The sequence below is a fragment of the Prinia subflava genome, chromosome 2 (genome assembly GCF_021018805.1).
Source record: "Prinia subflava isolate CZ2003 ecotype Zambia chromosome 2, Cam_Psub_1.2, whole genome shotgun sequence".
Lineage (NCBI taxonomy): Eukaryota > Metazoa > Chordata > Aves > Passeriformes > Cisticolidae > Prinia > Prinia subflava.
The window spans coordinates 82,378,949-82,403,255 of NC_086248.1; the positions used below are offsets into that span (position 1 = coordinate 82,378,949).

The window sequence follows — 24,307 nt, forward strand, 5'->3', positions numbered from 1 at the left end:
TCCTCAGGGTTCACTCTCTTTTAGTGGCTACCCTGCGGCTCAGGGCTTTGGAACAAATGCAAACCCACCCTTCACTCAGTCTGGAGAGGAAGGTTCCCCGATTAATGGGTGTCTTAGGAAGATGGAGAGTATTTGCTCAGGAGGATATAGGCTTTAGCCCCAGCATTTCAAACACTTCAGGAGACACTGAAAGAGGTAAAGATGAGAGGCAATGTTGCCAGTGTTGAAAACTTGGGATTTTTTTCCCCTGCTTTTCAGAATATGCTAAAAAGGAGAAACCCATTATTTATAATGTCACAAAGGAAAGTGACAATTTCTTTTGTTAGGCTGCTGCTCTGACAGATTGTATTGAAAAGTGTCCTTTATATGAAAAACAGTTTTCATGGAAAACAAACACTCAAAGTATGTGCAAAATATTTTATGCCCTCTTATATCATTAAATTTAAGTGTCAGATCTTTTGGCAGCTCTTCAATAACAATGAGGAAGCTTTTTCAGAATTTTCCTGAATTCTTCAAAATGAGAACTTCAGACTTTTTTTACATTGACACTTTTTAATCAGCTAAAAGCCGGTTTTCAATAGTTTTGCACTTGGAAATAATAATTTTACCTTTCTAACACAAACAGTCCTGTCAAAATTGTACCCCTTGCAAATGCAAGCTTGAAGAGTTCTGGGGTGAAAAGTGCAACACTTACAAAAGAACAGACACTGAACAGCAGTTACTTGTTGTTTGCTGTTACTTTAACAATGTCTCTTCTAAGGACTCATTACCTCACATATTCACTCCTGCATGTCTAGATATTTATCAGAATATCCTGACTGTCATCAGAAAACTTTTATCCAACCATCTGTTGCAAAGGATGACAACTCTAGTGAGAGTTATTTGGGAATTCCACATTTTACTCAGCAGTGCTGTATCTGAGATGATCCCCTCCATTTCAGGAACTGTCTTGGTTCTCATTTTCTCCTTAGAACTGGACCACAATTACATTGTCATTAAATTTTAACTTAAACCAAAGAAAGCAATACTGAAAGGGGGATCACTTGGGGGATGTGAGAACTTGCTATTTAAAGAATAATTTTTATTATGGTAATCACTACTTTATTTTCTAGGCGACCCTCCCAGGGAAATCCCCCATGCAGTGGGATGGAAAAATTAATGCTGGTTTTACTGAAGGCAACAGCAGCTGGTTACCTGTTAACCCCAACTACCAAAGTGTGAATGTGGAAGTAGGTATCTACACGTGTGACAAACTAATGGTCTCAAAATATTTTAATGTATCTGTTTTACTCTGGCTTCCTTTTAGTAGTGTGCATTGGCAGCAGGAACAAACTCAAGGGGAAAAAAAGCACTGAATCCTCACAAGTTTTATTAGCAAAGGAAATCCTTGCACAACAAGGAGCCTACTTCATCTATATTCATTTAAGCAGAGCAACTACAACTATGATGTTGATGGGGCAATTTGGCTCTTTAACATCCTTTTAATCTTTTTGATATTAAATTGAAAACTGGTCTCCTTTCCCCCATTTCTATTGCTATAGAAAGGGCTGGCTTTCTAACAAGAACTTGACATAGACCAACTCTAACGTAAGTAGAGCAGCGAATCAAGCAGATTTTGCTGACCTACAGTGCTGACCAAAATTGAGGGCAGAAAAAAATATCTAAGATAGCAGAAATATAAAATGTGAAATAAACTGTGTGACTGCAGTGGACTGGACTCAGTGAAAAAGATTCAGTGTCAAGCTTTGAAAGACTGTGGCTTTCTCCTGAATCAACAGTACTGAAAGGAAGCTGTGGGAGGAAGCAATCGCGTTAGTGCTGGGAAGTGTTGTGCTTAATGAACTCTGTGTCTGCCACTGCACGTGTGCCAAGGCAGGGCATGAGAAAAAGCAGTTTTCCAGTGAAATCTGCAGACAGATTTGCAGAGGGATAATTGTCAGCCTGGAATTCTGACAGGCACGTTCCCAGCAGCCTGAGGAGGGGGAGTGAGCGGGAGCTGCATTCCCTCGGTGCAGGGCCAGGAGCTGACCCTGTTGGTGCTGACTGTTGCAGATCCAGAGCAGCCGCTCCAACTCGACGCTGGGTTTGTACAGAGCGCTGACCTCGCTGCGGAGCAGGGAGCTGCCCCTGAACCGGGGGTGGATGTGCCACATCTGGAATGACAGTAACGTGTTTGTGTACGTCAGGGAGCTGGATGGGTTAGCCAGAGTCTTCATGATGGTGCTCAACTTCGGCCGGGAGGCCACAATAGACCTGAAGGCCAAAGCTCCCAACCTTCCCTCTGAAGCTGTAATAAGACTCAGTACTCATTTTAGCAATGCTGGTAAAGTGGTCAATACCCAACTAATTAAAACTGAAAAGGGAGAAGGCCTGGTCCTTGAATACAAAACAGCAAAGCATGTTCATACTATGGACGCTTTTAGAGGGAAGTGTTTTGTGGCAGAAAAAGCTTGTTATTCCAAGGCCTTCAATTTACTGTACATGAACTGTTAAGCAGAGGAGTAGAATATCTATGCTTTTATGTTAATTTAGAAAATACTAGTTTCAGGGAAATGCTAAAAATACTCAGCTGCCTTTAGCTTTTAAAACTTTGTTTGTGTACAAAATAAATACCCTGAAAAATCAGATATGTGATTGTCTTGTATCTATATTTGTGATGAAAAGGAAGAATGGTATCAACTCCCCCTTAGGGTCTGTGGAGAAGAAAAGTAAATCTGTTCTAAAACACTGTCCTGTTTAAGCATGTATTTTAGGGAGGAGAGGGAACAGTTGCTTTCTGGGTGCTGACCCTGGAGGTTGCTGGTCTCTAAGTGCTCCTGTGGAATCCCAAGCCTTTGGTAGTTCACTGTAACTTTTTTGAAGTCTGCAGATTTGTAAAACTTATTCCAAAGGGGTGGCCCTATATTTGCTGAAACAGGTGACCGCAAGCAGAGTATACTGTTGTGATGTTTTACCTCCTCTCTCAAATCTAACAACTCTGATTATCCTCAGAGTTAGTAAGAAGAAGAACAAAATATAGCTAATATCTAATTGCACACTCATAACTGCATTTCCAGTGGATTCTCCCCCTCCCTGCTGAGTTAGAATACGTTTGCATTCTCATATTTCTTTTCCTGCCCTAAGACTGAGGTGAGGAGTGTGTACTTCAGTTCAGAGGAAGCAGCTGAACCAACCCTTCTGAATGTCACACTTGTATGTGTGCTCTGATTTGCATTTGCTGCACCTGCAGTGGTCAATGTGGCCCTGGGTGTGCACCACACACCTCTTTCAACAAGCCACGCACAGCAGGTTTGTGCCTTGCTCAGAGGGCAGCTAAGCTATGAGTTGGGCTGCTTTAGTGGGGACATTCTTTTGGTTTTATCCTCTGGAGATACTCCGGCACCTTCTGACACACTGATCGTGTCCTCCTGAGGGACTCTGGCACCTCCTTCTTAAGATTACCATGCTAGGTAAGGTAACTGCAGGATTTTTAATGTATTAAGACCAGAGTTCTGCTAAAATTCCCGTTTGTGAGAGTGCTTTTCTTTGCAGTTTGGCCAATCCCACTGCATGGTCAGTGCACCACAGCTGCTGTGCAGATAGAGAGGACAGCAACCACCATCACCTGCACATGGGCACTAGTTCTGGAAGTAGTGAGACTTCAGTGTCAGATGCTCCAGAGGAGTTCTGCTGCCTTGTGTGAGATGTGGCCTTGGAAGAGATGCCTTGGGCAGGAAGGCTGCCCGTGCCAAGCGCCTGTGACTCTCCTGTGAGGCTCCAGGTCCCCACTGCTGTGCTCCAGTTCCGCTCGTGTAGCGCTGCTCTGCTGCCTCACGTGAACAGAGCTGCTGGACAAGCTCGTGTCTGCTGGCAGCTGCTTCTGCACAGCCTGGCAGGGCAGAAATCCAGTTCTTGGTATGTGTTTTTGTAAGGCAATGCCACACCCAGCTTTGTGTGCTTGTGCCCATCAAGCAGGGATCCGAGAGGAGAGATCCTCTGCAGAAGGTGTTTGCTTTCCGTACAAATCCAAATCTGACCCAAAGTTTTTCAGGTGGTCAGTGTGTTTAGGAGTTACGTGCAGGATTTGCTGTGATGTTGGGGATGGCACACTTCCTCTAGTTCTCTGTTCAGAAAAGCAAGGTGTCTTGCAACCTAAAACAGTGAAAATACTTTATTACAAAGTAAATTTCTTTGCACTGTAAACTTTCAGGCTCTTGTGCAGCTGTTCTAATCACCTTTCTGTCCTTTATTAGTGCTAAGAAATACCTTGCCCTAAGACAGCATCCAGCTTTTCCTGAAAGAAACTTGGGAATAACTGCCAGCACCACCCAATTAACATTTTCTAGGATTTATTAAAATTAAGAGTCATAAAATTTGTATCCAACTGTGACAGTCTGAGACACCAGTAACAATATGTCTGGTGTTGAGAGTATTTTGCTTTTAACAAGCGTGCTTGTATAAAGAGTAAAATCTTGAAAGCTAATTATAATAGCTTTGATAGCACAGATCACGCATTTCAAAATGTAAAATCCAACCCATCATATATGTTTTACACATGAGGAAGATGGGAGTAAATAGTATGACAGTTTTAAGCACTTAATACTCTACAGAGCAAGACTGTTCCTGCTGGAAAGATGATTTGTACAACTTGGAACCTTTCATTCAAAGCTCTTAGCACATTACAGTGGGAATTGAACAGTATTTTAAGGCTATTTCAATAATCTGGTTCTGTCACTGTCTCTTTTATATCTATACAAGTATATATATAATGTATAAAAAACACAAATATAGATCAAGATTGCTGGGTTTTTACATTTTATATATATATAATGTAAATATATATATACTTATGTGAAATCAGCAGTTGCTCTAGAAGTTTTCCTTTGGAGTTTAAGCATACATTCAATGTCTGCCCAGCTACTGAGGCTGAAGTATCCTTTGAGGAGACACAACCCTGCAACATGTTATGGAGCTGTGCAACAAAGGGACCATACCTCACTCACTGAGTGCTCCCAGGATGACTCACAATGACTGCCACTTGCCTGGACATCTAGGATGATATTAGGAATCCAATTTCCTGCAACAATGAAGCTGGTGATCACTTCACATTGAATGAAGAAGGAAAAAATTAAGTGGGTATGTGAATTGTTTAAGGATAGCTAGTTCTGCTTTCTTTTCCTGACAGAATTTCTATTATTCCTTAAGAGAATTGTAGAGGGGCTTTCTGAATAAATTACTTGTATTTCTAATAACTGCATATATCTAATAACTGCATATTTCATATAACTGCATATTAGTGTGTTTGATCTCTGAGTCTTTTTTAGACAGACGTGCTCTTTTCTTCCTGCACAAAGAGCACAACACCAACCACAGCACCTACTGCAATTTCTCAACCACTGCAGTTGTGCTGCTCAGGGACAGGGCATCATGAAATGTAGAAAAGGTTATTCAAGATCACTTTTGGTAATGATGGTAAAAGCCTCTCCCCAGACTGGATGGTACCAGAAAATAGTCAGGCTTTAATGTACCTTTTGCTGGAAACTCCCAAAGCCAGGGTTAAGTTTCAGGTGTAAAAGCATCTGAGCCTTGGCCCTGTTGTCATTCTAGCTTGGACTAAGGACCTGCAGCTTTAGCAAAGTGAGAAAAGCAGGGGTTTGTATGGCAGCAAAAATAAGGTTTTTCTCCAAGAGCTGCTGAGAACTGCAGCCTGGCCCTGTCAGCAGCTGGACTGACAGCATGGGCTCACCTTGCACTGTCCAACAATTGCACTGGCCAACAACTTCACTGTGTGAAGGCCAAGGAAAGAGTGAGCTCCACTCATGGGCTCCCAGTCTTTGTTTTTGCATCTCAGAGAGTGTTCTGGGTCTGCACTGGAGCTGGTGATATGGGATTGTGTTTGAATTCATTTAAGGAGGAGTCAATCTCTATGGTCTTTAATTACATGCCTATTAGTATTTTGGTTCAGTTAACTCCATTTATCTGTGATATTCTTATTCTTACCATTCTTACTTCTGCTGGCATGATCTAGTGCAGCCTTCCTGAGTTTCTGAACATACTGTAAAATCCCTGTTAGTGGTGTCCGTTCATCATTTTCATACGCCGTGATAAAAACTGATGGATAGCACTGAGATTGAAAACCAAAACCAGTTTAACACTTGACAACTGCTCTTTCTCACAGAATATCACATTTTTCTCTTACTGTACAACTTGTTAGGGTTTATTTTAAAACTCATCTGTTGCATAATTACTTAGTGTTTTTTGAGTTTTATCACTCTAATTGCAAAAGTATTTTGGCTGAAAAATTACTTCATAGTAGGGCATAATCTACTAGAAAAATGTCATAACATCCTCTCCCTGGTAAAGGTCTGATACCTGTCTGCTTGCTGATGATTGCAAAAAAAGTAAAAAGGGAGTAATAATCATGGAATAGTTTACCTTAGAACAATAGTTGAGGTCTATTTTTTGCAATCTTTCTGCACAGAAGTTGGTTCTTAAATAGTAAGAATTTTACTTAATGAAGCAACACAGCTAACACATTGTTAAGTAAAGAGAGATTTCCCTTCAGATGACAATGTCAAAGCTATAGGTCCTCTTCCCTTTCAGTGTTTATTTTAATACCTCTAGAAAGGTATTAAATCAATGTAAAATACTTCCTTCCTCTGTGTCTGAAAAAAGCCAGTAAAACACAGTAGAATGTCAAAATTCCCCCCTAAAAGAAGGCATTTGTGTGTTGAGATTTGCTATACAACAAAGCAATCTGTTATTTCCTGAAAGTCCTAAAACAAAAGCAAGTTTAGAAACCTGTATCATTCAGGAGAAGGCATTGTGTTAATTTCAGTAGTCACTTGTGACTCCAACTATTGGTAAGATTATTATTGAAATAATTTATATTGGAGGGTTTTTTTTAAATTTCAGTGATCTACTTTTGGTTTTCTTATAAACCACTACAGTTTATGCCTGTAGTATTCTGCACAGAGAGCATAGTTTTACCTGTGGCTTAATATTCTGGTATGGGCAATAGCTTTTGATATACTTCATACATTTTTCATCTTCTAATGGATTTCCCCATTCTTCTTGTTCCTCAATTGTCAGTGGGAGATGAGTTTTCATCATTGTATTTAGAACATCTACGAAAGGAGCCTTAGAAGTCATGGAAAAAAAAAAGTTGGCAAATAAGACAGAGTACCTTGAATATCTGAGTCAAGGTGTTCTCAAACAAACGAGGAGAGTAAGCTTTGAACTGGAATGTTTCCAGTTCTGAGAGTGGTACAGTAACAGAGATAATGCAGTTTAATGTTACAATCTGTAAAAGCTGCTCACCTGTAAAACCACGGCTCTGATCAGTGCTGGATCAGTGTTGCACAGGGCTCCTGCCAGAACTCCCCCAGCACTGGCAGCTGCCAGTGCTGTGTGCTTGGGCTCAGAAAATCCCAGTTGGTGCAGCAGCGTGATGCAAGCCCTGAGGTCGTGGAGACCTTTGAGTTTATTATGCTGACATCCATCTCTGTGCCAGCCAAGGCCCTGCTCTCCTCCACCCCTGAAATTTAATGCAATTCAAGTTGGAGTCTCTTCAGAAAACATTACATGGCGTAGCTTCAGATAAGGAAAGGACAGCAGCAGCCACAGAGTTGCACATCATAGTTTGCTTTCCCAATTAACTCTTCTCTATTTTTGCTTTACCCTTCTTTATGGCTAAAAGAGACAACATGAAGGCAAAACAAATCCATTCATGATGATTGGTGAAAATACCAACTGTAGAAGGGCACTCTGTGCCCTCATGTGCTTGTGTCCTGGAACCCACAGGAAAAGCAACACTTCAGGAAAGGACATTTTCATTGTAGCAATATAAAATCAGATTATATTATCCTTTAATACAGGAAAACTGTGAAAAGATTGAAATAATTTTCAATACTTCCATTACTAACACTATTACTTATTAAAAACAGTAGAATAGTATTTCTGAGCTCCACACTGGACTCTCCGGATTTGTCTTCTGCTTAGAAAGTTGGGTTTGGGTTTTTCCCCCTCCTATTTGAAATTTGTGAATTTCAAATGCTACTTGAAATGTTTCATTTTGTAATACAGAATTATAAAAATAATTTATACTTCTTGATCTGCAACCACAATTTTGGTTCTAAGCCACCTGAAGCTTCCTCTTCTGGTTTGAAGTTTAAAATGGATGATTTGATTAGCCTGCCATCTTCAGATGATGAATCCATCTTCATGTAGGACTGTCTTAAGATACGTAGTGGGCCGTGAGGAAGAACAGCACAATGCTTGCCACTGAGTACAGCAGATGGAATGTATTTGCTGAATTTGTTTTGGGACTGGTATTTCCAACAATTACTCATTCCTCCCCTTCCTTCCCCTCCCTGGAGTGATTTGTTACCTTCCTTAGCTACTGGGAAAAATTTGAAGCCTGTTGTACATGGCAGTTTTATAAAACTGGTAGATTTGTAGCTGAACTGGTGACAGAGGATTTAGCCAATAAAAGATCAATGGTTGCAGGTTAAATGCTTAGTTGTTGCTGTGGAATGTAAGTGGCTTTCAGAAGACACAGACTGAGCATTAGCACACGATGTTCTCAGAAGGAGAGGGAGATAACATGTCATGGCAATTTGAGCATGTAACTGAATTTTTTCCTGAGCAAAGATGAGATAAGAAGTAATGAGATTTGAAAAGATTAAAAGTTACATGCAGCCATCATGTAGATTTAAGAAACCTAAAATGTAGCGTGCTCTTGTGTTTTTTCCCCTGAGGTAAATTTAAAAATTACTTAAATAAAAAAAATCTAAGAAGAGATGAATAATTAGGTATAGGTACATGAAAAAAATCATTTTGGTACATCTTCAAATATACATGAGCAAATATCTGTGTATCCTGCAAAATAAAATCTTATTTCTATTTTATGTTTGACTTACCTAACATGGCAATATGCTAATATCCAACCCTCTTCAATTAACATCAGCTTCTCTTCTTTAAAGCTCATGTTCAAATCTATGCCATAAGCTCCATATACATGAACTAGAAGTGGTCTCCTGTGTAGTTCTTTAGAATTCTTATTATGAAAAACTGTAATTGGCACCGAAGTTTCATCCTAGAAAAGAAGGAGTAGTTTTACAATAAGGGACATTGCAGAAATCTCAATGACACATGGCAATGAAAACTTCAATTATTTATTTTAAAATGTGTTTTTTTGATTACAGTAATTTTTTTTCACTTAGAGTGTACAAAGCACTCTTGAAAAATAAAGCCTGAGACTGAACCTCTGCTGTGTGGGCTTTTGGATGCAGAGTATAAATTCTTTTAAGTGCAACACCTGAGGAGTTTTTAAACTACCAAAGCACCCAAGTCTTCCTTCCCCCTTTAACACCAAGAATATATGTTATTAACAATAGTTTACCACTTACCACAGTACAAACTCTTTATTAACATCTCCAAATTTTTAAACTCAGGCTGTTAAAACTTTCCTTCCTTGATCTGCACTGTGCAGCTGGTTGTGGGGTGTTCTTTTCAACAGCTGGCACCTTTTCCATTTATCATGGGGGGTACAATACCCTCACATCAACTGCCAAGTCTCACTTATACTAAGATTCTTGACTCATCGTGTGCTGTTATCTCCTCTGGAATACCCAGGTTAATGGAAAAAAAAAATCACGACTCCTTCTTGTTCTTCTCTATAGCATTGAAGAAAACACCCACTGTTTAGTAACTATAGCACCAACTGCTCTTTACATTTTTTAATCTCTGTTCCCTGCCAAATGCACTTTCTTTAAATGGGTGGGGAGGAAGGAAAGAATAAAAGGAATGGGAAAAAGACTGAAAAATCTTACCTTGCTTTTAGCTAGTAAACGTGTAGTGTGACAATTCGTAATAATTGGTACCTCTTGCACAGCTTGTTCAATGAGATTATTTTCTTTAAATGAATATGCAAAACGCTTAGGGGGGTGTACTGGGGAGGAGAGCTGAAAATAGCAGGTGCTGGTGGTATGTTCAGGATGAGATTCCAATTCAAATTCACAGGCCCACGTAGGCAGCTGAGAAAACACGGCATTTCAAGTGAGACACTTAGACTACTTCAGTAAATTATGCTTAATTTGTCCTTCAGAGTAAAAGACTTTGGATATTAACTAATTATCTTCAGTTTGTATGTAGCACAATCTGTATTTCATTTAAATCCAGTAAGGAAACAGTCAAAAAGTGAAAGACTGGTGAACTTTCCCCTAAGGCCACTGGATAAAGCTGGACAATTAAATAAGAACACAAAAAATTAATTCAAACTCATTTTAAAATGGGTATTAGTGCAGATTTTTTAAAAGAAAAGATGTGAAATGATTCTGCATTAGTTTTATTTTTTAGATCATATTTTTCCTTGCATTTCCAGTTCTACTTCAACACGTTATACAGCCAAGTCCATGTCAGCTATTATGCTTTTACTGTGAGTTAGCTCAGTAATGCTAAGCCACTGAAAACCCCTGCCTCTTAACTTTGTTCCTAGTGCCAGCCATTGTGAAGAACAAAACCTTTTCCTGGCACATTCACCCTCAGACACTTACTGTTATTATATTTAAGGTTTTTAACTCTGCTAAGAATGAAAGAAATCAAGATTCATTCTTTGAGAGCAGCAGGGACATAGCCAAACCCTCTGCCAGGCCATTACTTACTTGGGTTAGGTTGCTAGAGGCTTCTGAAAACGCAGGAGTCGTCCAAGTTCTCCTGAGTAACTGCAGGCCCTTTCTGAATAAATAAACTATGGCCATTTTAAAAAATGAAGATTTTGGAGACCATACAGTGTGCTTGGTTGAAAACCTTTTTCTGTAGCAGTTTTATAGAGTGCAGCATTGGCAGCTTGTTGCAATAAACTTATGAGTTGTTCAGACTGTATTTTTCAGGAAAACAAATCAATTAAATATTTCACCTGAATGGTCTTCAGAAATCATGGATTTGGCTTGAATCACGTTGTTTTTAATCCACAGGTATTTTACAACTAGGGAAGGGAAGCAAATCCTTTGCACCAATTGTACTGCAATATCAGCTCCTGCCATTTATTATGAGACAGTGTCCATACTTGTTTTCTAAATGTTAATCTTGTCCCTGTGACAGGGGCCTTGCTTACACCAATGAGTGTAAAAAATAGGCTCAGTAAAACTAAGTAGAGCATTTAGGAACTAAATTTTGCTTTACATTAGAAATCAGCTGTATTGTGAAGAGCTTGATGTAATCTGTTGAAGAAAGAAGTGGCTCACAGGATAGCTGCTCTTTAACTTTCTAAATGCTGCAATAAGCCACCACATGAAATCCTGAAGAACAGCCACAGGTAACGCAATTATTCATAATGATTAAATTGCCAGTATTAATAGTTTCCAAAACATTTTTGCTTTTGGAATTTATCTTTGCTTTTGTTATGTTATTTAAAAAAAAAAAAAAGCTGGAAAATATTGTGCTGCTTAAACCAAGCTAAAACTTACCTTTATTGTCTGAACTGAGTGTGAAACCAAAGAAATCACATTTAAATAAAGGTGACCAGCGTTCTTCAGGAACATAATACAGTCATCATTGAACATCTCAAAGTCCACTAGCTTGGTTTCCTTTTCCAGTGCATAAACTAATTGCCAGTTCTCCTTGCCACTGGAAGTTACTGGTGCCTTCATCAACTATAAAAAAAACCCAACAAACCACCTTGTATTACTAAAAGGTAGTAAGAGTTACAAATGAGAGGTACAGACTTATAGATGAACTCATAGAACATTTTTCTCGCAATAAAATACTTATTTGTATTTGGGGTGTTTGTCTGTCTAAAACTGGAGATTTTAAACTCCCTTTACTTAGGGAAAATGGAAGAACAATGCAGTAACATTTGGTGAAGACCAAGTGTCAAAGATTACTCCATAGAAGATTGTAATACAGTAAGTGCTTTCAGCATGGCCAGCACAATTGTAGGTGGGTTTGATTACACAGACTGAGATCGCTTTAAGTTTTGTTATAGGGGAAATGACTGTTGAAGCACAGTCACTGATGCTGTCAAAGGAGACAGGATCCAACTGGCCTCCTACAGGTGAGACTCCATGCAGCACCATCAGTCTTTTTAATCCATGCAGCTCCGTCTCTTAATTTATTACCGTAAGCTCTGATGAACAGAATTAAAACCCAACCTTACTGTTTCAATATGATGTGCAACAGGTATCTAAATTCATCCTATGAATGTAATTATCAGAATTGCCTTATATTCTGCAGGTTCTCCATATGTGGTAAGAATGTACAACTGGTCCTCTCTGTGCTCGATGTGGTAAAGGACCCCCGGGGTTCGTGCCTGTACAAGGGCAGGTGACTCGAAGGGATGTCTGCAGTCAACCAGCCAAACTTCTGAGGTTGTCTTGCTGTTGCTGTTGATAGTGAGAAAACGCCTGTCTTTTGTGCAATAAAGGTCTACAAAGAATCTGTAGGGAATTATTAAAACAAAAAGAAAAAGCTTAAATTTTATCAGTATTTTCAAATACATCAGTTGTTTCGGAATCATGGGCTCCCATCTGCAAGGTAAGAAACAGCATCCCTGTAGGCAGACTGAAGAAATTTCAGGCTACTTGGCTCCCAGACCCAATTCTACTGCATTTACCCTGGGATTTAAACCCCCTCAATCTTGTGTGTGAGACCTGAAGTCTGCAAGGAAAGCAGTTCAGTTGTTGCCCAACTATATCCAGGTTTTTGCATCATTGAGCTACACTGGAAGCTCATTGATGCATACAGGCTTTAAAATTCAGGCAAAATGTAGAAGTTTTTATTCAGCTTACAACACTGTTAAAAAAAAATAGTAATGGATAGTTTAAATAATAAATGACATCATGTGGGAACAACAATAACAGAAGTACGAGCTATTAAAAAATAGATTGATAAAATGTCTATGTGCTACTGACCTAACTGTCTGAAGCAAATAAGACAAAAAGTACTATTTAAAAAGAAAAAAAGCACTGAGGCCTATATGAGGCAAGATGGACAGTGTTGGAGTCGTAAAGCTGGGAACTAGGAACTGGTTTTGGAACTAAGAAATTAGGAACTACCTACTGGTTTTAAATCCCTCCAAAATCTAGAAACAAAAAGCAGAATGATAAGCAGTGGCTGTCTCTAATAGTAGAGAAGTTTAGGCTGAAATTCAGATTCAAATTTCTGTGAGTCATCTAAATTAACTGGAATGTCACACCTTGGATGAGAACAGTCTCTTTGCCATTTCGAACCCTTAAGACTGGATGTCTTTAAAAGCAGAACTGTGCAACACAAAGATCCAAATTCCATCAAAAAATGCAGGGTTGAGTACCCTAATCTGCATCACCCAGATCAGATACATGACTGCAATGATGATCTCTAGGATTCAGAGTATTTGACTGGTGAAGAAAAGGATGCTTTAGATAGCATTTTCAGTGCCTGTAATTATTTGCAGGTGGAGGAGCTCAAATTTTTTGGGTACTATTGTTTTTTCTAATTGTACCCTCTTGACATCTTTAGGAGGACAGGCACAGAGGGGGAGCTAAAGTCTGCAAGAAAAATCTACTTCCTGCCTAATACCCATGAATTTGGCAAGAATGTGGCATTGCATTCAGCAGAGATTCCAAGAGTTCAGCTCTGCTGATCCTGCCTCTAAGAGGGTTGAGCTGAAATGCATATTACACTTCTCCCCAAGGATTATGACCTTGATACTGTAATTTTTTTTTTATCTTTGTAGCTTGTTTAAAAAGAAAAGTCAAGAAATTTTCAGCTTCTAAAAAAAATCTGATTGCAACTAGAGGAGCTGGTGAGATGCAGAACAGAACTGCTCAATGGCAATACAAAAGAATGTCTTGCCAAGATGAAGGAGTTCAGCTATGAGCTGCAATAGCACATGAACCTTTAGAGTAAGTTTCTGGTAAATTTACTGTAATGACTGTGACCTTCAGAACTATGCCAACAGTTTCCCTGTGGGGAAGTGCCAGGTCACTGCAACTTGATTTTCTAAAACTGTGCATCAAATGCAGCTGAAAAAAGATCTTATTTATTCCATCTCCATTGCAATTTTTTTTTGTTTGTTTCTTTTTTTTTCCTCAATGAAAGTATAATTGGAATTTCTTTACTCAATATGTAACCTGCATTAAGAATAATCACAAATATTTATGGAATGCTGTATGAATATACCATGTGCTACAATGCTGAAAAGCTAGTTCTGCACTCAATTTAGCAAAGAGCCTTCTTGTCTTCCTAAAGCACTGCTTAAAGAAAGGTTATTGAGAGGGTATTCAGTCAACAATAGTTCTGTCTCTTGGAATGTTGTAATGATTTTGCTCATCCATTACCCAGAGCAAGGATTAGCCTGAACTTATGTATTTTTTTTAAAGATGCATCAGACATCAATAGCAGAGAAAACAAAATGAAACCCACAGTCTGATTTACCCTGCATGAAACTGTCACACATTCATTAAAGGACACCCTGACCTGAGAGTGACCTTGACATTTATAAACTCAGCTGAACTCATGAGGTAAGAGAGGAAAGTTAAATCTCTGTTGATCGCATATCAAAAGGAGAACAGAGCACATTCTCAGGCTCCATAAGGCACTACTGACAGCAGAACACAAAAATGCATTTTACTATTTGAAACATGATGTGGAACACTTTGTTTTCCAAACCAGTTCTATCTTACAAATAAAATACTCTAAAATATGTAAAGGATTTGTTATATTTTAGGTATGTATTACCTTGCATCTTGTTCTGTATAAACCAACTTAGTATGTTTCTGGTAAATGAAAGTGGTCATGAATACATTCTGGCATTTAAGGTTCTTCTGAATTGTGTAATACAGAACATCATTTGCAGCCCATTCTGGAAAAAAGGCAAATGCATATCAAATTCAGAACAGTGCATAGTATTACTGAGAGAAGATGGGAGTTCCACGGACACTGGACCCAGTGCTGGAAAAGGTGGGTTGCAGATTGCAGGGAACTGAGGACAGACTTCTGCATCCTGTGGGGACCGAGGTAAGAGCCAAAAGGTTTTTCCATGTTTTCTCTGAATACCACAGAACAAGAATCTCATTATGTACTGAAAAAAAAAGGCAGAGGTCAGTGTTGCAGGGCCCAGTAATAGGAAACTCTTGACCCTGTGTGGGTTCTGGAGGTAACAGGAAAATAGGAGACATGGCTGTTTAAAACAGCAGAGAAAAAGATGTTTACATGGAGTCAGCAAGATAATAAAGTCATCATAAGCTCTGCAGTGCTGCATGTGACTGCACACAAGCCATTTAGAGAAAAGAGATGATGCATGTGCCCCATGGGTACCGCTGAGATAAAAATTCTCCAGTTTTCTATGCTTGTGTATGTGTTCACCAACAACACAGAAAGGTTTAAATACAGGAGCCTTGTTATTCTGAAGCTTTTCTGACTGATCCAGCCACATTCCTGCCATCTCTGCTGCTCATACAGCCAACAGAATGATGTTTAACACATACGCTTTTAAAACCTGCTGTATGCTGTCTTATGCATAAATAATGACTTTCAGTACAAAACCCGAGGAATTAATAACACCAAAATAACACCAACACTTCGCTTTCTGAACAGCAATGTGGCTCCAAAGTGCACAGGTAGCTGAGGATTCACTGTGAAGACAAGCCTTTAGAGGTAAAATCCAAGTTTTCCTATAGCCTAGCCTATACAAAAATCAAGGTGTAGATTTTCAGGAACTTCTGTCTGTCTCCCTGCTATTTTATATCACTCAATATAAACTTTGCAAGTGGTTCTAAGACCTAATTCTCTTGCCCATGATTGAGGCACCTCTGTGCTTCATGACACTACTGCTGTACCTCACTCACACTCACAGAATTTACCATTCTGATAGTCATCTTTTGTACTCTTATTATCTGTCACACCTCTTTAGGAAACAGGATGTTGGTCTCTTAACTGTACTGATTCTTCTGGATCTACCTAGATAGATGTTCAAGGATGGTGTAAAATGTCACTGGCAAATCTGCATGTTTAGTTTTCAACAGGTATTATAATCTTCAGTGTGGAAACGCAACATTAAATTCTTGTTATTTTTATTTTTTTTAACATGGAATTTTTACCTAGACTTCTATTTTTTTGCTCTGCCCAGGCAAATTGCTTACTGCATTAGACATACTTGATGACATCTGGCAATATAATCCAAAGTACAAGATGTGGAACACTGTATACATACATACATTATACTCTTCTTGCTGTATTCTTTAACATACTATAAAAAAGGAATGTTTTCCCATTCACTTTCATTTACCTCTGCTTCTTTTAACAGCAATGTAAAGCTCTGTAATCTACTCTGAAAGAATTGATTCAAGGCCTGGCTGACTTCACTGGGCTCTGAAGTGTGACCCACATCCTGGATTCCAGTTGAAATTCCAGCCAATACTCAGTAGTACTAGAAGTACTACACTTTTCAAGCAAAGCTGACTGTCTACAGCTACCAGTGACTTCAGTTGCAGCTGTGAGGGTTTACCAATTAGAATATCCCTCAAAAAATTTTTTATATGACAGTCATGTCATTATATTTTGAATACAGCATATTGGATTCAATAGCAAAAATCACCTGCATGACTGTTGTAACGTGTATGAGTGCTTTTACAGTGAAGGAAAACTTGTATGCAGGAAGCAGTCCCTTTCATCCATATCAGATAACCCCTAACTGCAGCATTAAAGAAACCATAAGAAACAATCCTATAAGGATTAAACATTTATAGGGATTAAATGTTGCCTTCACTTAAAACAAACAAGCAAAAAAAATACTATCTTTAAACCAAGAAAAATGTTGTGTTGAAACCTTGTGTGATCCACAGGATATTTATGAACAACTTACCAAAGCTAAATACACTTGAAATTACTTTTTCCACAACAGGAAGATTACCAAGTTTCACAATAATGCAGGTTGCCTCCTCAGAATTTTCACTTTTTAAGCTGATGGCCATGTATCTCTGATCTGGTGAAATTCTGATCCGTTGAATAAAGGCATCAGAAAAGCCAAGATCTTCAACACTGAATAAAATCTCAGCATTTCCTTCACCTATTCACATAAAAAAAAAAGAGATAGCAAAAAAAAAAAAATCCTGTAATTAAGACACTGTCAAAATGAACAGTGATTCTTAATGTCTGTATTTAACAAATCTGTCTCCAGTACTCACAAACATTCTACTGGAATTTATCAACACTAAATATCTGTCTTGCAAGACGCTTGTAAATGCACTTGGTAAAAATAAACAAAAAATATATTTCCAAGGAAAAAACTCCTGTAGTTATTACTAAAATATTTCAAAAGTGTAGATCTTGGCTTCTACTAAACATATTGAATTTTAAAGCTCAGATAGCTCAAGCATGGTTGTTTTTAATAAATGAAATTAGAAATTCTTTCACCACCCCCCCCACCCCAAAAATAAAAAAGCATGGATGTTAGTTTTCAAAATGTTAAGTTGAGGCTCTGAAAAGAAGTGTCTTCTCTCTTTCCTTTCCAGCAACTTGCCTTAGTACCAATATATACTATTCTCTCTCTTTACCTCACCTTTACAGATACAGGATTCTAGAATTATTACTCTATCACAGAATTGTATAAAAGTATTTTTAGTTAACAGACAAGTTAAGCATTAATGGAAGAAATGAACACTAAGTGATACATGTATACCTTTTTTAAGAATCCTACCATATTAGGAAGAGAAATCCCTTACCATCATCTGCTCTTGCAAGAAATATGCAGCCATGCTCTTCAAAGTACACATTCTCTCCAAACCTCATCTGTTCAACACAAACAAACATACTTCAAGTCCAGCACACAATTAGACCATTTCCTTTGAATCCCTATATACGGTCATTTTTCTGTACAGCAGAATTACAACAAGTTGTAATAAACGTAACAAATGACAGAACATATACTCCATACTGCAGAAGGAATTGCACACATCAGAAAGATTTTTTCAGTTGGGGTGCTTAAGCTAGCTCTACCTGCTCTAAATTTCACAGAAGGCTCAGATCATCTACAACTGCTCTTGCAACTTACAATGTCTTGTATTCTTTATCCAAAAGCCAGATGATTATTTTATTTTTACTTGCTTTTGCCTATGGAGAAATTAAGGTAAATTCACTGTCGTAACAGGTATAAGCTTTTCTAAACACAAACTGTTATTATGCACAATTATTAAAATATTCAAAACTTCTATAGCAAAAGATGAGTAAAGCAGCATTTTATAGCAGGAATGGCTTCACTGTCTTTTATTTGTAGTCAGTGATGGGAAATGTTTGCACTGTTTGCCACTTACCCTTGGGCTTCCTGAATTGAGTGTATACATGTTGTGCAGTTCTTCCAGTTTTTCTTTGATTCTCTTTGTCATAGCTTTGTATGTTGGTGAAATGTTATTCCAGTTTTTTTGCTCTGATTTTAGAAGGTTCTTCTTCAAAAGGTCTGAAGTTGCTATGGATGTATTTTGCTTCCTTTTGGAAGGGACTTTTGTTCCTTCCTGCTAAGTAAGGAAAGACAACAACGGCTACAAGCCAGCACACTGCACACCAATCTGAACACATTGAGGCAATATCCCGAGCCACAGGCCCAAAACCACCTTTGCATTATTACAAAAGCACATGCCAATAAAAACAAAAACTGCAGTTGGAATGTGTTTTATTTTAACTCTTCCTGATCTTTTGGGGAGGCACAGTCAAACGTGCTTTACTTGACACATTTATTGAGGGCCTTTCTTCAAAATTTAGGGTAGTATTAATACATACTCTTAATTGATTATGAGAAAATACATTTATTCCTGGTCTAGAACTAGGTTTTACATTTTATGGAATTCTGTTATTTTTCCTTCTTCACAGCTGTCTTTCATAATTTCCTGTCTTTAGAGAGTAATTTCTCATTTCCTTTCCTAGAAAACACCACCCACACCGCTGTCCCTGTACCTAGGAGCCCTAGCGGCTCATTCAGGTTCTTGCTCCACCTCCTCAGAAGTGTTAATGTAATGTTCATAGGGTACAGAATGAAGTGAAGCAGTGAACTGATATGGGTTCTGCAAGAATTTTATCAGGAATAAGTTTAAGGATCTGGTTTTCCATAAAATGTGAGATTACTGATACCTCACTGCCAACAAAGCTGTCTTCCTACTGTAGAAATGTTGAAAGTGTGTTAAAACTGCTACAACAATACTTGCATGCTGTAAAATCTCACTTGATCAAGTTGTAAGCTTCACAACTTCTATTACACTACATAATACTGCACAGATCCCACAAAGTGGCATTTTATAACATTCAATGTATGATTTGAATGTGTCTAAGCTTAAAAAGCCACCTGTGCTTCATATCCCATCCACACTTTCCATTCAGGACTGTTGGTCTGTTCCTAGTTTGTCTTCAGAAAAACATGAGAACCAAAATGTGAATGTTCCAAGTAGACTCTGAAGGGAAACCATCTGCTCCAGTTACTGAACTCGCTATGAACATAAAGGACATCATTGCTGGGAGCTGAGTGTCTGTCACTGGTTCACACCAATGCTTCCTCACCTGGCATAAGGCAGAGAAATTGTGAAGGCTCTCAGAGAAGCTCTGGAGCAACTCAATGATCGCTCAGGAGAAACAAACTGCTGGATACCAAAGTTGTGCCACCTCACCCCAGTCACTGGCAAAACTGCTGTAAGGGAACACCTTCTCCCAAACATGACACAGCCAAATAAAACCTCACAGTGGCCATAAATGGATACTTGAGAAAGCACAAGAATGGGGCAAGAGAGATGATTTCCCCCAGCCTTAAACAATTTTAGCTCAGGATTTTCCTGACCTGAACATGGTTTCTGGATATTTAAAAAGTTGTCTCTCTCATATATGTCATAGCTGTATGTCATATATGTCTCTGCTTATACCTATGTAAAATTTTAGTATCTACAACTCATTTTGACAAGTTCCATGTTTTATGACTCTTTTGATGATGGCCCTCCTTTTGTTTTCAGCAATTCCCATTGTATTAATTTGGACTATTATATACAGTTGGTGTCACAGTGTAGGGATATATTAAGAGGTATAGTACACCTCCCTGCCTGGGGAAAATCCAGTAATATTGAAAGATTTTCAGGATAGCAGAGGACCTCAATGACAATTGGTGTGCAAACATTTGCTCCAAAGCATACAGACACAGCCTCCTTCCAGGTGAAAACCATGTTTGCATCCCGGGACCAGAGTCACAGAGCAGCATTTGTAACACTTGTGTTAGTCAAGTAACACTGAGTAAACTGAACCACACATTCTTCTCCCTCCAGACCTCCTATGTTCTCCCTGAAACATTTGCTTACATTTGAGACACAGACTTAGGAACTCTTTACTTTATGGTGACAAAAGAGTTATAATAAGATGAACTTTGTGTCACCTCTGAAGAAACACTGTCAATTTGAAACAATTTTAGGACAAACATGTTTAGCATCAAATAATTCCAAACATAAATCTTTTAAAACAGTGCTTATGCATACAAATAAGTTTCCAGGCTGTCATACTGCAGTAAACTTTTATAATACCTCTAGCAAAATCTGTACTAGAGACACAGAGGCAGAAGCCTAAAATTATTTCAGACTGTTTTCTGACTCTGTGCATGATATACTGCCATCCGATTACACAATATTTATTTATAGAAATCAATGTAAATATCTTTTAAAATATAGATAAGAACATGTGAGCACAATTGAGAGATGTCAATATTATATTTCAATATGATGGAAACCATGACTTAGTGGTCAACACGGAAAAGTCAAGTGTTTTTTGAGCCAGCTCACAGTCTGGTATCATCAGTTTGGACACTTTGCATCTACACTAGCTGATCTCTCCCTGCAGTTTTCTCCTGACACTTTACCTAAGTCTGGAAGATACCAGTTTTTTCAAAATTACATTAGTGGGAAACTCAACTAAAATGCAGTTTTAAGTCAAAACAGCATAGGAAAGCTGAACAATGGCATCTGTCCTTGAATGTAACTGATATCCTGGACTTTATCCCTCTGCTTCAAATTCTCTGGGAAAAATGTGTTTCTTCAACATGTGAAAAGTATGACTGGGCCCCTTAAGAGATGTGCCAAGGTGGTTGTTGGTATGAGGTCTATACTTAATTACCTGGCAGGAAAAGAATCTGCATGGCAGGACGCTCCCAGGTGGTGCAGTCCTGTGCGTGCATGTGCTTTTTGAACAGTCCAGGATGTGGCACTTCTTCGGTCCTACTTTACTGTACGGACGCACTGTTTGGGGAGGGTTATGCTTGCAGTGGTACTTGGCACTGAAGCTCAGCCCTTGGAGAAGATTCCGCAGTCCAGCGCAGCACATCCTGACCTTCATTTCTTGACAGCCAACCTGGAATTTCTGAAAACCCCAAACTGCCGATCATTTACAGAGTGTGTGAAATATACATAATATAACCTGCAGGCAGAAATATACATACAAACGAAATATACATAGGGTAAACTTCCTCTTTCAAAGAAATGTCATCGATTCACTATGGAAATCAAATGAGAGGAAAATAAGTAAAACTTAGTCTGCTAACATCAGGCACTCACATTTTAACCTGAACATTCCTGGCGGCCTAAAGTTAACTCCAGTGAAACTATGAGGAGAAGGGGAGGTGCAACTGTGCACGTCCAAACGCCGAAGGACAGAGCACTGGGAAAGTTTGGAGAAGTCGCCCCCTCACTTCCCCATCATCTGACACCAAACCCACGCTCTCTCCCGAGGGTCCCCGGGCAGCAGCAGCTGAACCCCGTTCGCAGGAGCGCTGCAGGGCACGGGCCGCGCTGTCCGGCCGGCACCGGCGCGGCCCCGCTGCCCGCCCGCGGCCCGCGCAAGGACTCGCCGTGGCGGTGCCGCCGCTCCTCCGCTCCCGCTGGCCGGGGCTGCCCGGGATGAGTTACCCGGGATGAGCTGCCCGGGATGAGTTACCCGGGGTGAGTTACCCGAGATGAGCTGCCCGGGATGAGCTGCCGGGCGGGCGGCAGCGCTCCCGGGGCGCTGCCCGTGACTAAGATGGCAGCAGGGCGCTTCAGCAGCCGCGGCGGCCGAGCGCCGCTGATGTCAGCGCCGGGAAGCGGAGCCACGGCGGGCGGGCACGGGCCCTGGCGCGGCTTTCCCGGGTGGCTGCGGTGCCACACCCAGTCCCGTCCCCGGCCGCGGAGGCCACGGACGACCTGTCTTGAGGAGCGGCCCCGCCGTGCCGGGCCTGGAGAGCACCGCACTCCCTCGGCCGCTGAGAGCGGCTCGGCGCTGCCCTTAGCAAAGATGGCCGCGCCCCTCCTCCCGCTCCATCCCTAGCCCGGCCGGTCCCACAGCCGCTGGATGCTCAGCGGCGCGTCCCGCCGCCCAAGACAGTGCTCCGTCCCGCCGCGGCAGCTCCCGGCGCTCCCGCCGCCGATGGCCGAGGCTGCGGGCTCCCCGCGCCGCCCCGCCGCGGGCAGGTGCGGGGCGAGCGGAGCGGCGGCGGCCCGAGCCCGCTGGCGGCTGCTGGGACAGGTAGGGGGAGCCCGCGGGCGGCAGGGGCGGCATGGCGGGCGGGCGGCGGCGCAGCCTGAGGGCAGCGCGGGCTCCCTCCCGTTCCCTCGGGCCGGGCTGTGCCGTGCGGGGAATCCCGCGCTGCCCGCACCCCTTACAGGGGGATTGCGAGCAGTGCTATGGTGGGTCATGTAAAGGGGCTTGCAGCACTCTCCCTGGAAAAGATGATAATAATAAGAATACGTACAGGTATATTGCACCCGACCCTCGCTAAAGAGAGGAAAGGCGGAAGGGCAGGAGGCACTGATCCCTCCGCTCCCGTGACCGGTGACAGGACTTAAAGGGAATGGCCTGAAGTTGTGCAGGGGAGGTTTAGGTTGCATATTAGAAAGAGGCTCTTCACCCAGAGGTTGGCTGGACACTGGCACAGGTTCCCCAGGGAAGTGGGGTCAGGCAAGCTTGACAGAGCCGAAGCCTGATAGAGTTGAAGTGTTTGGACAATGCTCTCAGGAACATGGTATGGCTCTTGCAGTGCCCTGTGCAGGGCCAGGAGCTGGACTCGATGGTCCTGATGGGTCCCTTCCAACTCAGCTTATTCAGTGATAGGATGTTAGGATTCTGAAGTGTGCCTTCAGCAGGCCCCCAGAACTGTCCGTGGCCTGTGTTAAGGGAGGAGGACCAGCATCCCAAGGCACCCCCACCTCCTGAGGGCACCCTGGGATTTTGAGGCCATGGTTTGACACCTTCCGTCGATGCCGCTGGGGCTGGTTGTGGTGGCTGCCACCTCATTCCTGCTCTTTGCTCCCTGCCCCCCAGACTGCCTTTGGTGGGGAGCTGGGGCAAGACCCCACTCACCTGGCAGTGGAAACTGCATTTTGCTGAGGGGCTGTGTCTGAAGGAGGATGAGGAGGAAGAAGGAGCAAGTGTGCTGTGCTGTGGTAAAGAGCACCTTCCCAGCTGCAGCCTTCCACAGTGTTTTAGACCCTTTCGGAGCAGAGTGAGGTTGGAAAGGATGCCTCTGCAGATCAGTGGAGGCATAAAGGCTTAAAAACTCTGGTCTGTTTCATTGGCAATTGTTGTTATGGGATGTGAAATTCACAGCCCTAACTTGAGCTTTGGTTCTGTGCCGATGGACATCTGGAGCTGCCTGTGGACGGCTGTCCTTGAGCGGGCAGAGGGGCGGCACTGGGTCACTGCTGGCTGCTGGGTTGGAAGGGACACCCGGCTGCAGCTGGGTCACAGTGGGAGGCCTGAGAACATCAATATTGCACTTTGTGTGTGCTTTTGGTTTCTAAATTTGCCGGTCCTGTTCAACAGGACCAAATTCGGTTTTATTATACTCCAAAGCAGGAAATGTCCAAGTTACTGGTAGGAATATCATGTTTGTCTGGGTAGGTTTCTGTTCTAGCAGACTGTGTAAGCTGCACTCTGTGGCTATACTAGCTGTTATTTCTTCTCAACATATACTGCCTTTGGCATATTCCTGTCTCTTAAAATCATAAGAAGCTTTTCATAACAATAGAATGGGGTTGTGGAAGAGAGCATGTAGGTATTTGGGAAGAAGGCTTCTTTTTTTTTCTCAAACTACATGTATCTGTGACCTTTCCCTCTGCAGATTCCCTTGGTGTTTCCATGTTCTTTAGCTTTTCTGTTGATTTTTATATGGTACAATGGGCAAGGATCAATTTAATCTTACAGGTACATCTGAAGTAAAAATCAGTTCTATGCTCTTTGCTACAGTGGTGCTCAGATCTATCTATGGATTGGAAGAAGGTATCAACCTTCCTTTAAACCCATTTTTAAAGGAGCACTATCAAAGTGTTTCTTACAGTGCTTTTAAAAGCGCTTTTCATAC

General features: G+C 41.0%; 3 protein-coding genes across 10 annotated transcripts in view; 2 read left to right on the forward strand and 1 right to left on the reverse strand.

Annotated features, from left to right (window-relative positions):
• The window catches only part of SLC3A1 (solute carrier family 3 member 1), a 16,131-nt gene extending 12,908 nt beyond the window's left edge, over positions 1–3,223 (forward strand). For both annotated transcript variants that reach the window (XM_063390801.1, XM_063390802.1), the window contains exons 10-11: positions 1,113–1,229; positions 2,053–3,223. In XM_063390801.1, the coding sequence (XP_063246871.1) occupies positions 1,113–1,229; positions 2,053–2,493 (558 nt within the window). In that variant the 3' untranslated portion in view covers positions 2,494–3,223. The remainder of the gene's footprint in view (positions 1–1,112; positions 1,230–2,052) is intronic.
• On the reverse strand, positions 1,353–22,754 carry PREPL (prolyl endopeptidase like). Of its 6 annotated transcripts, none has more exons than XR_010079398.1 (15): positions 21,091–21,310; positions 18,270–18,470; positions 17,682–17,748; positions 16,823–17,026; positions 14,698–14,821; positions 12,200–12,416; positions 11,448–11,633; positions 9,813–10,016; positions 8,901–9,076; positions 7,300–7,516; positions 6,970–7,119; positions 5,980–6,103; positions 4,974–5,080; positions 3,605–4,131; positions 1,353–2,153 (listed from the first exon to the last, which is right to left on the reverse strand). XR_010079398.1 is itself a non-coding variant. In XM_063390805.1 (15 exons), the coding sequence occupies exons 2-15, from the start codon at positions 21,307–21,309 to the stop codon at positions 4,051–4,053; spliced, it is 2,277 nt and encodes a 758-aa protein (XP_063246875.1). In that variant the 5' UTR covers positions 21,310–21,333; positions 22,700–22,754; the 3' UTR covers positions 3,371–4,050. The 6 variants fall into 6 exon arrangements, 5 of the variants coding, with proteins under 5 accessions (XP_063246875.1, XP_063246874.1, XP_063246878.1 ...); XM_063390805.1 differs by lacking the exon at positions 1,353–2,153 and adding an exon at positions 22,700–22,754 and having other exon boundaries at positions 3,371–4,131; positions 21,091–21,333; XM_063390804.1 differs by lacking the exon at positions 1,353–2,153 and adding an exon at positions 21,528–21,667 and having other exon boundaries at positions 3,371–4,131; positions 21,091–21,333.
• Positions 22,287–24,307, forward strand: part of CAMKMT (calmodulin-lysine N-methyltransferase) — a 212,994-nt gene continuing 210,973 nt past the window's right edge. The window contains exon 1 of one of the 2 annotated variants that reach the window (XM_063390809.1): positions 22,287–22,473. In XM_063390809.1, the coding sequence (XP_063246879.1) occupies positions 22,300–22,473 (174 nt within the window). In that variant the 5' untranslated portion in view covers positions 22,287–22,299. Of the gene's footprint in view, positions 22,474–22,509; positions 22,635–24,307 lie in introns of those variants that run through there. The other variant, XM_063390810.1, reaches the window with a different exon arrangement.